The 16451-nt window shown below is 39.0% G+C and overlaps 1 protein-coding gene across 2 annotated transcripts in view; it reads right to left on the minus strand.

Annotated features, from left to right (window-relative positions):
* The window catches only part of TMEM132C (transmembrane protein 132C), a gene marked incomplete at both ends in the record, with an annotated part of 178194 nt that overhangs the window by 35216 nt on the left and 126527 nt on the right, over window positions 1-16451 (minus strand). For both annotated transcript variants that reach the window (XM_079544058.1, XM_079544057.1), the window contains one exon: window positions 12862-13045. In XM_079544058.1, the coding sequence (XP_079400184.1) occupies window positions 12862-13045 (184 nt within the window). The remainder of the gene's footprint in view (window positions 1-12861; window positions 13046-16451) is intronic.

Here is a 16451-nt window from a genome sequence, read left to right on the forward strand (position 1 = left end):
ACATCTTTATAGCAAAAACTATATATGTGTCATCTATAATAGACAGGCGACAAGAACTACAGTTCTTATCCACACATATAATTACTTCTAATGAGCACTCCTAGCAGAAAAGGCAAATGTTTGGAAAGGAGTGATGACAAACATATCAAAAGCAGTAGCTCAGTGACTAGCTACTTACAGCATTCCCAGGGAAGGATAAATATTTACTACCGATTCCAAAAGCTACATCAATAAATGGCCTCAGAACCTGCAACATGTTCTGTTCTTTATAATCTCAGAACTAGTTTTTCATTTACTCAAACTTCTAAGGAATAATTGTCTGAGAAAGCCTGCAGCTATGATGAATACCTCTCGTGTTTTTCTCTATTGCTGAATGGTCCTATTAAGCTTATCACAGATGGGAGCCTGAATGGGAGAGAAAAGCAATAGCCACCTGGTGATCTTATAATGGAATGGTTCATGGATGCTTAAGCAGCCATGGATGGAGCTATGTAATATCTTCTTGCTGAAATCATTTCATGGCTTACAGTTCTCTTTTGTTGCAAAAGGACTAATATGTGAAAATTGTCAATTTGTGAATATGTGAACATTGTCAAGGCATTTCCCAGGCTCAAGACATGTCAGCCATTTCCTTTTTTTTTTTTCATGAGTCTGAGTTATTTGGAAAAGGACTCCCAGATAAATTGAGTTTGCTCCATCATTAAGCAGAACCAACACAGCTCTGGTGATGTCTCCAAACTGTGTTACTACCATGGGAATACAGCCAGTAGTAAAAAGGCAATTTTCATTAACAGTTTGAAATTCTTCCCATGCTCATTTCAAATAAACCTGCGGCACTGTTATACAGTTGGCTATATATCTGTAATAATATTGCTGTAATTGCAGTAATCAATAGATAGTTGCAGAGTGAAAACTTACAAGCATATTAGGACACATGCATGGGCACACACAATTCCACTGCTTGTGGAATTATTACATATGTGAGTAATCCATATCCTCAGATGCACATATATGTATACAAATACAATGGAAAAAAATATGAGGCATTCTGTCTTAATAGAGCCACATACTTATTTTTCGTTTTATACATCACATCCTTTCCATTTCATATGTAACGTACTTCTATCTTGTGTGTTTCCTATACTTTGCAAACATCATGCTTTAAAATTCTAACCCACTGAAATCAGCAGTTGGCTTTAATAAAGCCAAGATCTTTTCCATCAATTGTTTCATAGTAAACCCTAAGGAATCCCCCCTAGCTTACTTTCCTCTAGTCCGACCCCTGCTCTTCTACATCACCTGCTGACTTCAACCTGAAGTATGGGGGTTCCATTCCCCAGATAAAACTGGCTGACATAATTGCCTGTAGCAATAAGAACGACACATACAAGGGCTTTTCCACCACTCAGTGGTGATATGCATCAGAGTGATACTTGTGTTGTTATGAGTTTATTCCTTCACACATTACAAACGTTCACTGTGGTCAAAATGAAACTACTATTACCACTGACATGAGCAAAGTCTGTGGAGACACGGAGCAGAGCAGTACTCTAAAATTATGCTGGGCAATAAGGGTGGAAACCTCACTGTGATTTCTCAATGCTGGGAGTCAAGAAGCCTTACAGTGAGGGCCTGATGTTTACAAATACCCATGCACACTTTTTATTGGCTTCAGTGTGCAGTGCTCTATCGTTCAGCAGTAGCAGGAGAAATGACCAAGAAAGTAAATTCTGTGTAAAACTGAACTGTTTTGTGTCAATTAGACTATACACCAAAGAAATCCACACAGTTACAAGCAAAGAATTCGCACTTTCAGAGATGCGCTTTACAACAGCTTCACTTGACAGTTTGCAGCTCTGAGGAAAGATTGCAATGCCTAAGAATAGAGTGTCATTTAGATGCTCATAGGTATTATGCCTGGCCTCCAGATGTTCTTCCAGAAGGGCACAGGTGTCCTGTAGGCCTGTGTCATACCTGGCAGTTCTGGATGGATGGCTGAAACTCTACAGCATCTATAATGGCATTAGACACCTATGTGCTGTCACCTGGATTGTTTCCTCTTTTCTTCTCCTTGAATCAACTTATGCAAGTTAAGTTTGCAATTTGCCAACTTCATGCTACAGGAACCTACAGCCTTTTCTCTTTCATGACCACTACGGAGCATTGTGAACTTGTTTTATTTGTGTAGATTGATATGTTATTGATTATTTGTGAGTTACTTTCTCCAACAGGGAGTATTCATCTTCTACAAGTTCTTCAGACTTCTCAATCTTTGGCCATGGAGCGCACATGGGCACTTGGCTCAGGTTTCTGGATTTCAGAACTCTATTTAGAACACAGTGGAAGTGAAGCAGACAGCATCTGCTAAAATCTTTCATTTTAATTTAGTCTATTTTGAAACCAGCTAGAGAAAATTTCTACTCGCTCTTCCCTATTTTGGCTGTACATCTTTAATATTTGATAAGCACAATCTGTAATCCATACACAGTAGAGCTTCTTATAGAACTGCTATGAGAAAGTAGTAATAAAAATGCAGAAAATAATCTTTCTATTATTCCCTATCCTTGTCCATAGATTATTCTTCCTTTTCTAATAGTTTATTGATTTCACTGACTTCACAGCAGGTCCACATAAGCAAAGCACACAGAGGGCATGAAGAAAGATTATTGCATTAATGAGAGAAGGTACTGTACGGATGTCAGAAACTTAGTGCATCAGAAACTTAAAAAGATGAGAGTGTGGCACACATGAAAATTAGATTATTGACTTGACACATGTCTAACCATTCTCACCATACATAGGAAGTAAAAACAACATATATGAATATAGGGGCAAGGACTAGAGACTGTATAACCACAGATCCATTCTTTCCTCCTGATTCAAGCAAAGATGTCCTTTACCTTCAGAAGTTGCTTTAAGACATCATGATAGCTAGAGATTCAGGGCTGAAGAAGCATCCTGGAAAGACACTGCTATGACAATTTTGTGTCAGTGACATGAAGGACAAAGGGATCAAATCCATTTGCTTAAAGCAGTATTTCATTTGTTAGTATAACCTAAAGCAACCACAGTGACCATTATCTTTATCTGAGCATCTCAAGGCAAGTTACAGCACTGAAAGGGGTTTGGAAAAAGGTTTGTGTGCTTGAAAGCTTGTCTGTTTTTTTTCTAACTTCATTGGATGGCTTCATAAAAGACATTATCTACAAACCTTGCTTTGCTTCCATTTTTACTCTTCATGACTAGAGCATAATTGCCAGAACTGAGTGTGGAAGACTGGAATTCATTTTTAAACAGAAAGCTTTCACTTTTAAAGAATTTGCAGTATGAAATGATCCTGAAAACCAAATACCTACATTGCAACCTAGGAAATACTATTTACTGTGTCCATTTTAAAGATGGGCGGACTGGTGTCTGAGTTTTGCCAAGATCCAAAAGAGACAGAGACAATCTCCAGACGTGTGGCTCCTGCTCCATCAGACAGCTCCTACTCTTGCACATCAGAGTCTTAATGAGCAGTCCGTAATTTGAATGAGGTAAGAGCAGAGAGGAGGAATTACTGAGTCTCAAATGACTTATTTATTTCCACACCAAGCTCACTCCTGAAGCTTCCAGGCATTCTTAAAACATATGCCATGGGACACGTGGTGCCAGCTGGCAACTCCTCTGTTAGTCACCGCTTTTCAATGCTTGCAATTGACATTTTGTCCCAGATCCAGAATCTAAAGCACAGTGTTTTCTGCAGGCTCAATCAAAGCTTCAAGCCCTATGAAGCTTCCTCCTGTTGGCACACAGGCACACAGGACCCTATACGAGATGACTCCAAAGTACATCCAGGTCTTAGACTGATCGGTTTGGTTTCTGCTGATGACATAATACATGCCACAGGAGGCCTTCTGCCTTCTGTTAGCTCTCCAGAATGAGAATTCAAGATCACTGAGAGGTTATAGGAGACCTTTTGGATTTCATTCAATTGTGCAATGTTTTAGAACACAAAAAGGGAGACAATTCACCTTTAAACCAGTCAAGGTGATTTTGTCCACATGCACTTTCCCTATCCGCATCCTGGTAACACCTGGTTTATGCAAATGGAAATAGAAATGTTATGTCTTGGTAAAATATTTCCACAGTAAAGGAAAAAAAAAGAAAACGAGATAAACTAGTTCTCTCTGAAATGGCATCCTGAGAGGAAAACTTCATAATGAACCTGAAGACTGTCAGAAGTAGCCAGGGGGTACAAGAGTAGAATTAAATGGGCAAACACTGGCTGAGGGCAGGAGAGACTATTGCTGCAGAGCCATATTACATGTAAACAAAACATTGATGTGGTGGATTAACATACTGGTGTGTTTTTTAACACTGAATATACAAGTTTCTGTTTCCCTTTCTCCTTCCTCTCAAAGTCCCCGGCTAACTTTTTTTCACTTACTTAGCTTAATCTTCAATCACTTCACTCACTTAGCTTAATCAAAATACTCATTTCACATTCTCCAAAACTTGTATAGATCTTGTCCTACAGGGCCTTGTAGAGCAATTTACAATGTACTCCCTAATCCTGATAGTGACAGTCAGCATTCAATACTCAACTACTGTAATTAATAAAACTGCACTGCTCCTATTTTTCAACAATAGAGGATTTCCAAAACTAAATTGCAGCAATAAATTACTTCATTACAGCCATATTATTGTCCTGTGAGGTAACAAATCTTGCGGAAAGACAATCAGCATTGATAAAGAAAAAAATACAGCGGACAGATCAGATGACAAGGACTTGATTAAAATTAATGCCAGTGTTACTTTTGTTCCTCATTTGTTTCCCAAAATTCAGTGTGCTGATGTACTGACACTCACAGTACTGTGCTGGTGCTTCAAATATTACGCACAACTTGTTTCTGACGGAAAAAAAAAAAAGTCTTGATAGATTCACTGTGCTGATTTACAGCAATGGGGCCTCTGCTAAAGTGTATGAAGTTTTGGTCTGTTAACTCATAGTCATGAAGCATAAGTGTGTCAACGTGGAGTGCTTTGGCTTTGGAGAAGGACTTTTGCGTGCTGCTCCTCCAGCTCAGCAGAGTACTATCAGCAGCCCAGACTTTGGTGCTGTGCTGGTACCCTTTTGATTCCGAGATTATACACAGATCAAACCCTGCCACCACTGCTGCTCCCCATGCCTTTATAGCAGCTGTTGCACAAAGCAAAGAGAAAAGCCAGAAGCACAGGGCTAGCTTTCTCACCAGGACAGTACTGAACTCTGTCCTAGGTTTTACTTTTTTATTCCCCTCAGGCACAACAACACAGTTCAAAGAACAGACTCCTAATGACTTCCACGACAAACATCCTCAGTGCTGAGAATGTGGCTGGATAATGAAGTGTAAACTGAAAGCAGGGTAAGGCAAACGTGCATCTCATAACAAACCGAAGGTGAAAAGTTGCTTGGTATTTTAATCCTTGGGGTAGCTCATTATAACTCTGAGGCTTATGAAAGTCCTGGTTGGTTTTGTGTTTTTTTTGTTTTTTTTTCCCCTATACTCACTGATTACCTTACATTATAGTAAAATCTCCTTGTTGCCTAGTTATTCTCACTGTCCAAGCTAGAGCACCTCAGGACCTCATTAATTAGGGTCCAGCCTAAACAATTCATAATTCTGCTAGGTGAGCGTTACGGTGAAGAATTTAGTATTCCCCAGAAACTTGAAAACTGTCATTATAGATCAAAACCAAAATTAAGAAGTTGCCAATTAAGATAAATTGTTCTTGTTTTCCATATGGGTCACAGCTAACCTACTTAATGGTTATGTTGGCTGAGTACCTGCTGTGTTTGCAAATAAACCTGGTCTGCTCTGACTGTCACCATTCCGCCTAGCATCACTTTTAAGTGACAGCATGAGAAGGTGGAGGCTGTTTTATTCCCTAGGGAAAACCACAAATATTTGTCATCTGGAATAAATGTGGGCAGTGTGTGGACTTGCATTTATCAGTTAAGACAACTGACTGATAGCTAAAGCTAATGAAAGAGCATTAGTTTAGACAAAAACTAATACATCAACTTTCACAGGAGAAAGCATTATCTAGCAATCAAGACTCCCAGCTCATCCAGCAGCTCATGAAGGAACTCTGCAATACTCTCTGCTCTTCTTTCTCCCTTTCCATTTCTTCCAAATCCTCCACAGCCAAAGTGCAGTGGAGCAGGAGAATCAGAATGAGGCCCAGCATTTGCCTCCTATCATTCGTTACGGGTGAACTCTGGCCAAATCACCTAACTCACATTTCAATCTTACAGGTCAGTAATCTCTCTGCCTTTAAATTCCAGTTGTTTCAGCTGCAAAACTGGGCAGAATGTCAGCATCTTAAAGCAGCCTCCTGTCCCTGCTGAGAAGTGCTTGTCTTCTCTCCATCTGATCTGGCACTGAAGGCAGCAGTAGAGGACACATATGGTGAATACAGTCCTTAACAGATACAGCATCAAAACACACAGCCCTGCAATGTCCTTCTCAAGCACTCATCTGGGTCCAGAACTCAATTTCTGCTGGCTCATTACTATGTCTGCATGGTTTCTACTCACATTTTCATGGCAGCTGTGAAACTCCCTTTGTGATTATGTCAAACAATCAAAATTTTAATCAGTGTCATTTCAAATATAAACTGTTACCTCAGATATCTTCTTCTGATGGAGATGTACCATAAACCTGAGCCAATACCTACAGCAGCCCCAAATCTAGCCCAAAAAAATCACATGAACTGAAGAATCTCCAGACAAGTCACACAATGCAGTGCCATGAACCAATACCAAATAATCTTCAGCAGAAAAAGGACTTTGCCTAGCTCGCAGTGCTGAGATGCAGCTTAGAAGCACCTGGCCATGTCTACACAGCTCTGCACTGTGCCATGCTGTCAGAAGAAGGAGACCATGACCAGAAGAATTCTGGCAGCAAGTGCAGACTGTAGAGGGATCCAGAATATCTTTCACTGTGTTAGGATGAAAACACGATTCAAAGTGCAGTACCTCATGGAGTACCTCCTTTCACCTTCAGTTTCATCCACCCTTCAAGCTGAATTTTATCAGCTTAGCTTGTGGACTGAGAATTTTCTAGAGAGGATTCTGACATGTCAGTCATCCATCTGTGCAACATATAGTCTTAGGAGATAGTCCCTGTTCAGGTGTTGCCATAAGACCACAAGCCCAATTGAGTTGCCAGCTGTCTCACTGCACATTCTGTCTGTTCTGCAAACTTTTATTTGGTTCACAGGATTTCCCCCTTTTCAAGTCTGAGAAGCTCATATAGATTGATATCTCTCTACTACAAACAGGGATACTGCCAAAGAAAACCACAATTTCTCTATATTTTAAAGATCAGATAGCTAGCTCGCCCTCCTCAGCTGTTTAAAAATTCCAAAGTAATCTATTCAACAGCATTGTCAGATATGAAAGATGCTGAAGGAAGAAATTATATATGCCATTTTGTGCTGCACAGAAAATGACTTATAAGTCGATCCAGTGAAAAAATTAATTCCAGCCAGCTGAGACAGCCTTATTGATCCATCGCCATTTCCTGCAAAGGCAGGACTGAATGTGACTATAGGAAACAAAAGAAAAACAGAAGCTAGAATCAAAAGTGTAGTGGTTATAGAAATGATGACTGGCACTTTAAGAGAGATTGTTAAATTGAGCCATTCTGAGTCCTCTGTTTGCATTTTCTGATCAAGTTAGGATCGATAGACAACAGTTCACCAAACTGACAAACTAGACAAAAAAGAGCCCATTCTTTACAGATAAGATTAATCAATATGCATTGCTAGTCTTAGCTCAATGCACTATGACATGGCCAATTTGTAAGCAGAATCCTGAGTTTGTCTGGTATAAATGTAGAGCAGTGACAAACTTTGTTGAAATTATATACCCACTGTAAATCTAAAAGAAACAACTAACCCACCATGATAAAAACTGAAGGCAAGTAAATGACCTGGGCTTCTGGCATCAGAAGATTTTAAGTCCACACAGAGCACACTCCTGTAACTAAACCATAAAACCTTTTACTCATGATATTAATGAGGGCTCTACAGTTCATTTAAGTTGTTAGTATTACTCATAGTAACAGGATAGGTTTTTTAAAATCAAATAAGTTTGTTTCAACTTACATTATTTATTTGATGCGATTCATGATTTCATTATCTGATACAATGCCTGTCAGCTGGGAAGTTTAGCATGCAGGTTATCTGTTAGTTTGTTTGTGATAAGCAAAGTGGAAAATGGATGTGTTTGGACAGCCTCCTCACAGTGAGCCCTCTCAGTGCCTGCTGCCTCCTGCTTTGTTCAAGTCTCAAAGACTAATGGGAGCGAGAATTCTGCACTTCTGTGACCTTGAAACAATGCAGCTTTACGGTGTGAAATCACAGACCGTGCAGGGATGAGAACTTTATTTAGGGCTATATTTTAAAAGGGTATCCCTTGTTGCAATGAAATACCTCAAAAAGTCTTTGTCATAAAGAATGGCATACCTAAAGCAACCCAAGTTTTGGGAGCTAAATTTTCAATCGTGTTGTAATGGAAGGCAAACTGAGAGGCATGCATAAAAATGTAAAATGGCATTTTCAACTGAGTCACAGCTCTTCATCTTAAATGTCCAATCACTTCTGCAGCAGAATCAGCATTACATTGACTTCTAAATGTAAAGAAAGGCACCTGAAAACCAAACACTTCCTAATGAAATAGCTGACTATAGAGCAAAAAGTGAAGCTGTGCTGCCTAATGATAAGCAGTGGAGACTCAAAGAACCATCTCCTCCTACCTGTTCTATCCCAAAGCACAATTTAGTGGTATTGAAATATGTATTACTCAGTTAAAGCACGAAATCTCTTGCTAGAATTCCTAACACAATTTGTGTTGAACACAAATATATAGACTTAGCTGAGATTCATGCTTGTGTGCATGCTACAAATGTGAACAATTTTGGTTTTGTTTTTTAATCTAATCAAGTGGCAAAATCAGTGTAGTTCACTGCATTTCCACATGAGAGGATAGAAATCTGAGGAAAATAGGGGAAGTAAATTAAGCAACCTTGTATACTTTAAATGTAAGCTCTGAGGTTACTTGTGATTAATTAAAAAGGTTTTCAAAATCAGCTTAGCAAATAATTAATTAAGCTCCTATGAAAGCACTATTCTAATTGATCTTGCTACAAGTAACACAGAATCAGAAATGCTTGAGTAAGACGTGGAAGGTTAAAGCTTTGGGGTAGATTTTTCTTGTCAGAAACAGTGGGCTCTATCCTCAGTTTGACTTTAAGAAATCTTTTTATTTTCTTATTTAATTCTTCTAATTGTTGAATTTTACATCCCTGGGTTTCTGTAGCTGTAGTATTTTGCAGCTGCTGTGATTTAGGTAAGTGAGGCAAGAGATCAGAAGGAGAGATTGTGTGCCTGAAGTAGCAACTATCTTTCTCCATCTGTATCAGTTGGTCTAATAAATAACATTACCTCTTAATAAATCTTGCCTCTGTTAATCATTGCTACTCAATGATGGAAATACAGCATATACATTTAATCTCATCCTTTGATGAGCACATCAAGCAGCCTGCAAGAAAGATACAGGGAGTGCATGGTTACACCAAGTGCCATGCTTAAGATTTTGTCAAAGAACAACATGTGTATACATGTACAGGTGAGGAATTACCCACAGCACATACCTTAGAAAATCATCATATGTGAGAGTTTCAAAGCAACAGAACCTTTTGGAATTACATTTTCCTAACTCCTCTGCCTCATTTTTCTCTCTAATAACTTGAATGGTAAAATGTCCTCCAAAATTACTCAGATTGATCAACTTCTGAGCTTAGGAAAAAATATCCTTACTTCTAATTTGCATCTCATTCTTTTTTTCTGGGAAAGAAGTTATTTAACTTATTCTCAACTTCTCTTTCGCTTTTTTTTTTCCACTTTTGGGTTCACTGTAGTAGCGTCTCTGTGCTGCTGCTTCTGCTTCTTACACATACATGCTACTTAGCAGCATACTTAAGCACACAGAATCTGAATCCTACTAAAACCCTCTCTTTTGACCGTATGACGAATTTCCACTGATTTTTCAGCAGCTGTGTCCCACAACTTGCTCTACTGATCCAAGCTCTTTTAAAATTTCAGATTCAGTTCTTACTGACAATGTCTTTTCATTAATCTCTTTCAATCCAAAATACCGTAGCAGCAATACGCTAATCTTTAGGAGGCACACTTTTTCTTCATCTTACTTCTTTTTGTATCATAATCAAGCACTGGCCAGTTAAGGATACAAGGCCTCTCATGCTTCATAAAATTTTGCATTCAGAATGGCTCACATGCGAGATGTTTTTCTCCATGAGTCAAAGACAGCTGTTAGGTCACTCACAAACCACTCAAAGGTTTGCTGCTTTCATCTCTGGAGCACTGACAAGGACACCCATCAGACCAGTGGCATGGACTCAATCAGATCTTGGGAATCCCACATCCTAATCCAATACAACAGCATTAGGCAGCTCTTCCCTTCCTTTTCGACCTGCTCCTTCTCTCTGTCTCTTTTATTTATTTATTTATTTTTGGCCAACTTTAAAAACTCTGAACAACAGATTTTATTTTTGATGTCAGCAGTTTTGCTGTAAGAACACTCCATGCTTAAATCAATATAATCTTCTTTACTCTCCAGAGGATTTATGAAACACACTTGCTGATAAACACTGTGATCTAATTTCTGTACACAATAACATGCTGTGGCTTTGCAGTGTGCACTGGAGATAAAGAGCAAGGTCTGACTTCTCAGTAGATACAGTATCCCCCTTTCCCTTTTCAGTGTGGCTCTTGTTTCTGAACAGGAGCATTGCCAGGTAATCAGCTCAGCCAGCGATTAATGCCTAAATGAAGAAAGCACTCTGGCTGGATCTGCAGTCTTAGCTAACAGAAAACTGTGAAAATTCCCTTTATCTACTAATATCCTGCTAGCAAAGCCAATTTTGCATTGCTATCCCATCCAACTGGATTCTATTAACACAGTATATTTTGGCTCCTGCCAAGTGTTATCACAAGGTACAGAAATGAGATAAATAAACACAAGAAAGCTTTGCAAAGAGAACGGTTTAATGATTTCATTGCTTGAACCCTTTGGAAAGCCCTACATCTGCTGGGAATAAAGGATCTCACTTTATATGATTTATACACCACTAAATTCATTAGTTCAGACCTTTAGTCCTTTGAAGAACCTTTGTAAATGCAGAAATTTTAATCTAGAATAGCCACAAGTCTGGGCATAAAGCTTGAACCTTCTATGCAGGTGCGAAGGCATTAGATCCTGCCATGTGATATGAAAAAAATCTTGCTTCCCTCAGGTGTGAGATAGGGAAAAGAAGAAGCTGGTAAATTCTTTCCAAAAAAAAAGAATAAAAGAAAAAAAAAAAAAGAAGGAGATGTTAAGTCTGCCGGCAGACAGATGCCTATCATTTGGTACTGAAAGATACAGAAGGCATCTACTGCAAAATAAAACCTGACCAGAATAGACATCCTTACATATATTCTTAAGTCTTTGAAGACAGACACTCAAATACACTTAGCTCCACAGATAATGAGGACAATTACTTCCCTCCCAGATCCGGAATGCTGCACAGGCTTTCTGCTGACTTAACATACTTTGGATCAGGAAATTGCTGGGCATGACCTCATTTGTTATGAGCAGCAGTTTCACTTCAAAGGGGAGGCATATATTGGAGATTAGGACTTCCAGGAAATAGTACTCATCTTATTATCTCCTGCAAACCATAGAATATTACTCAAAGACTGCCAGAATTTCAGCTCGAAGGTTATGTGCAAGAGAGGCAAAACTCACAAATGGGATGGATATGTCTTCTAAAGCCTGATCTCTGACATTGATTTTTCCTCTGTTTAACTGACACTCTATCCTGCTCTAGATATCTGTCAGCTTTGTGCTTCCTGAGGTCTGAGACTTCTAAAAAAGGTGCTCAGAGCTACCTCTGCATGCACCTAAATCCCACTGAAGATAAAGTGTTTGCTCAAAGATAGTGCACTACAGACATAGGTTCTTGATTTGGAGCAGAAGTGTAATCCCAGGTTGTTTGTATGAAGGAGTGGTTCCTAACTGCTAGATCTCAGTGCTTCCACGGTTCCAGCATTGCTTTGCAGAAGTAATTGCATCTTCACTGAGCCAGAGGAAGGGAAGGAAACACCTGCTTTCACAAATCACATTTGTAAGCCTTGTAAAGACTGGCAAAAGTTATGATGTCACTGGAAGGTAAATAGCCCACAGACTCATGCTGTACAGGCAGGGCAAGTAGATTTTAACCCAAGGCAATTCTTCACATGTAATTCTATACTATGCTAGCATAGAATTTTCCTTAAATACATTATTGAGACTTTATTATTTTCTGTTTCCTCTCTGAAATAGCAGGCTCTGAAACCACCAGGGAAACAGCTAGCAAAATTATTATCAGCTGCAGCCTACTAAGCACCGAGCAACTCATTCTTCAGCAAAAGGTGTTCAAGGCACCTTGCAAGTTCAAACCTTGTAACAGCAAAATAAGAAATGGGAGGGTAAATCTACCTGGCTCTGTGTTGCCAGCTGGTAGCATGGAGAGAACTGATCATTACAGAAATTCAAGATTTAAAGGCTGAGGGATTTCTGAAATGGCAGCACTCCTTTCTTCTGTGCTTTTAAATTGTGTGACATACTGGCAATTAAACGTGAGTATGATTTTAGCAAGCATTCCTATAAAGTTCTGCAACAGGAGGGAGGCAGAAAGCATTCCATTGCAAATCTATCTGAGGCCTGGTATGTGTTTTCTCAGACTACAGAGAGATCAGATGGAGCAACATGCTGAAACAGTTTCTTACCATCGCCAGTGGAACAATTCCAACAAGATCCTTTTGGCAGATGAAGATTTCAGACAAGGTTATGTCTGTTGTCCCCTTCCGAGGGTATTCCACCTGCCAGGTGATGGGCTGCGTTCCAGACAGGCTGCTAAAACTGGCTATTTCAAAGTCCATCTGCACAACCTCATTGAATAGACTGTTACTTCTGAAAGAGGAAAACAGGGAAAGGAAAGAGCTATTACATTTGCTGAAGAAGGCAAATGAAGTGAATCATATCAGCTACTGGAGAATGCAGCTATTTAAATGCAGATATAACACAGGGCCTTTTCCAACCTACAACTTCTTCAGACCACACAAACTGGAATTGTTCAAAATGGTTCAGGTGCTCTTACTGTGAATACCTTGCAGAGGGATAAAACCCCTGACTTTGTGTCTAAAGAAAGCAAAATAAACTTAGTCCATTATACACTTATGATTTTTGCAGGAATAATTCAACCCTACTACAAGACAGATTTGACCCTGATCAGATAAATTTAAGCCCAGTATAATTTATGACAAGAGAGACCAGAATTAGCCTAGGCAAGAAGAAACAAGATTACTTGTATATGTCTAACATCAAAACTGTATAAATCCTCAGCGTAATTGAAGCTGATATACACAGCATAGAAGCCATTACAAAAATAACATGGTTAAATGGCAAAATGAGGAAATTATTGTAAGCTTAGAGGTAAGTTCTGGAAATTTAAAACCCATACAACTGAAAGCAAGTAGAAAGAGCAAAACTACGAGTGGTAAAGAACACCTTAAATCAGGAGGCATAAGATCATTTGAATAACAAATAGGAAATAGGCTGAAATTCTTTCCCTCAAATTTCTTTAACTACATTAGAATTAAAAAGAATACATGAAAGGAATTTACTGGATTATCTGCTAGTTTAATTTTAAAAAGTAATTTAAAAAAATAATTAGACATATCAGAAAAGAAACATGCACTTTTCTGGTACTTTCCAGGCATCTTTCCACATCACAGGAAGTTCTGATATTTCATAGTGTTACTTCTACCAAGTCCTATGCTGTAATAATTATAAAATGAAGAGAAGGATGGGCATCACTCTAACTTCAGCAGCTCACAGCTTCATCACACCTTGGGAGGCATTCACCAAATGACAGCTTTTCCTCTGATTTTATTTTTTTCTAATATACCATCAAAATACACAAAGGTCTGTTTCTGAGAAAACCCATCATGAAGGGACCATGTACAAAGCATTCACATTATCAAGTTTTCTTTCTACCAGCAGAAATCACCATTTTAAATACTTAAGACATATTTTGTGTTATAATTTGCATGATTATTTTGGAAGTAAACGTGTTCCCCTGATAATTATTATTTTGATCACGGGTTTTCATTTCGGTGGCTTCCTCCGAAAAGTCCTAATGCTGCCTAATGCTTATAATTTATTTCCTTTTGCTGTTTTCTTGCATTGTAACACTTCTCCAATAGTGGCCAGGTTCTTTCATGCATTTAAAGAGTGATTTTGTGTAGCAATGGATTAGATGGATGGATTTAGCAATTCATAAGTCAAGACCGGCCTATTCCCATTTGAAGAGTTCCTACTAAATAAATTGTATAGTTTGTAAATACATGGCAGCTGTGATAACTGCAGTTTGCACAGTTCTGGGGCATCCCAGAATGAACACATACTGGATTGAACTTTGTAATTTATTTGAAAGCATGATAATATGCAAAATACCTGAATCACCTGAGCTACAGCATTCATTTAGCTCTAAAAGAAATCATTATGCCTGAGATTAATGACACCTGAAAGGCCATTATTTCCTCCATTTCTAGATCTCGTGCTTAGTAACTGACAGAGAAAAAGTTTTTACATGTGATTGACTATCTCAGTGCTTTCACTTATGTTAAATAGGGAATAAATTTGTGCACACATCAGAGCTGTCATAAGAGAGAAAATGTCAGGAAAGTTTCCCCGATCGGAATGTCTTTAAAACGTTGCTAAAATATTTATTCTCTAAGATACATGCCAGAAGCCAAGAATACACACAGTGTAAGAGAAAGGTTTTATTGGTACTTTCTCAGAATGACCAGCAATTATGTATTTCAATGCAGGCATTTGTATGGAATGTACTCATCTCACTTTCATAGCAATAAAATCTCTATACAGTGCCACTCTGCCACCAGTTTCCTCCTTCCCTCTTCATATGGAAGAAACGGAGAGATATCAACAGCTGGGAAAGCATCCACTTGAAAAAAATATGCCTTGAGAGATGTGTAATGGCTGAGAAAAAAACTTCTCATGAAGCACATTTAGTGTTTAGAGCTTGCTCACTGACTGAAACAGCAGTTCCTTAATATCTAACATTTAGAACTGTTCAGCACCCGAAACAGCAAGCAATTATAAAACTTTTCTGAAGTACACAACACGTAGTGATTACAAATGAAGCTTTGTGAGGGCAAAGCTTCTACGAAATTGCTCTGAGGTGGATATATGAGACTAATTCGAGTGGACTGAGAGTTCCCCTGGGCCGGTTCAATCCTTGGATTTATTCTGATTTATAAATATGCTAATAATTCACGGCTAGATTGGACTGAGCAATTGCAGAAGGGAGGAAGGACTCCCTTTGATCTGCTAAGCAGCCACTCCAGCACACGGGCATCAGAGCAGAGCGCTGACCCCATGGCCACTCCCTTGCAGGAGCAGATGGGCAATGATTATGTGCTACTTACAGGTTACAGCAGCTGAGCCAGCAAGCCAGTGATGGGGTTAGTAATTTACTACTGGCAAGGGCTAGCAGTTAACCCATTAACGTTGTTAGCCCAGGAGGATGAGGGGGAACTGTTTGCAGAACTGTATGAACACTTACAAGGAGATCAGTTTTAGAAAAAGAAACATCGGAAACATTCTGTTAATAGAAAGTTAATAAAAAATGCATTAAAAGCAAAACAGAATAAACACTGGGAGAAACTCATGGAACTCACCAGCTCTTGCTAGCTGTATTGACAGAACACACCCTTTTGCTATCAGCTAGAGTAGAGATAACCATTTCTTTAAAACTATGAGTCATCCAAACATTCAACACCCTGAGATATATTTTCTTTTGGAAGGACATTTTCTTTCCACAGGAACTCAAGTCTGGCCGTATCCAAAGCTACATTTAAGTCTCTTCAACATGGGATACATGAGCCACACGTAAGGTAGAACATAGGTAGCGCTAGAATGAAACACAGGTTTTGTTTCCTTGCAGAGTTCTAGTGTGATGTGCAATGGTGTTCAATATGTGGGTGCTGAAATGGCTTGTGCTGGGCTCATATGGCAGTGCTCAGCTCAGCCCAGAAGGCCCAGTGCTACCAAGGCTTTCAGGGTGCAGTGGGAGAAGGAAAGAAGATAACTGCTTCAAAAAGCAGTGTAGAGTCCTCATCTGATGTAAGATCCACACACGAATGGAAATCTTTGTTGAATGCCTGTCTACGTGCGTGGACCAGCAGTCTCTGATGAGAGATTTCAGAGCTGGGTTATTGCTCTGAGTAATAGAGCAGTTTCAGCTCTTAAATAAGTGAATCTTAAGACTGCTGTAGGCTAAATCAATATTCTT

The sequence above is a fragment of the Tetrao urogallus genome, assembly GCF_951394365.1.
Source record: "Tetrao urogallus genome assembly, chromosome: 17".
In the NCBI taxonomy this organism is placed as follows: Eukaryota; Metazoa; Chordata; class Aves; order Galliformes; family Phasianidae; genus Tetrao; species Tetrao urogallus.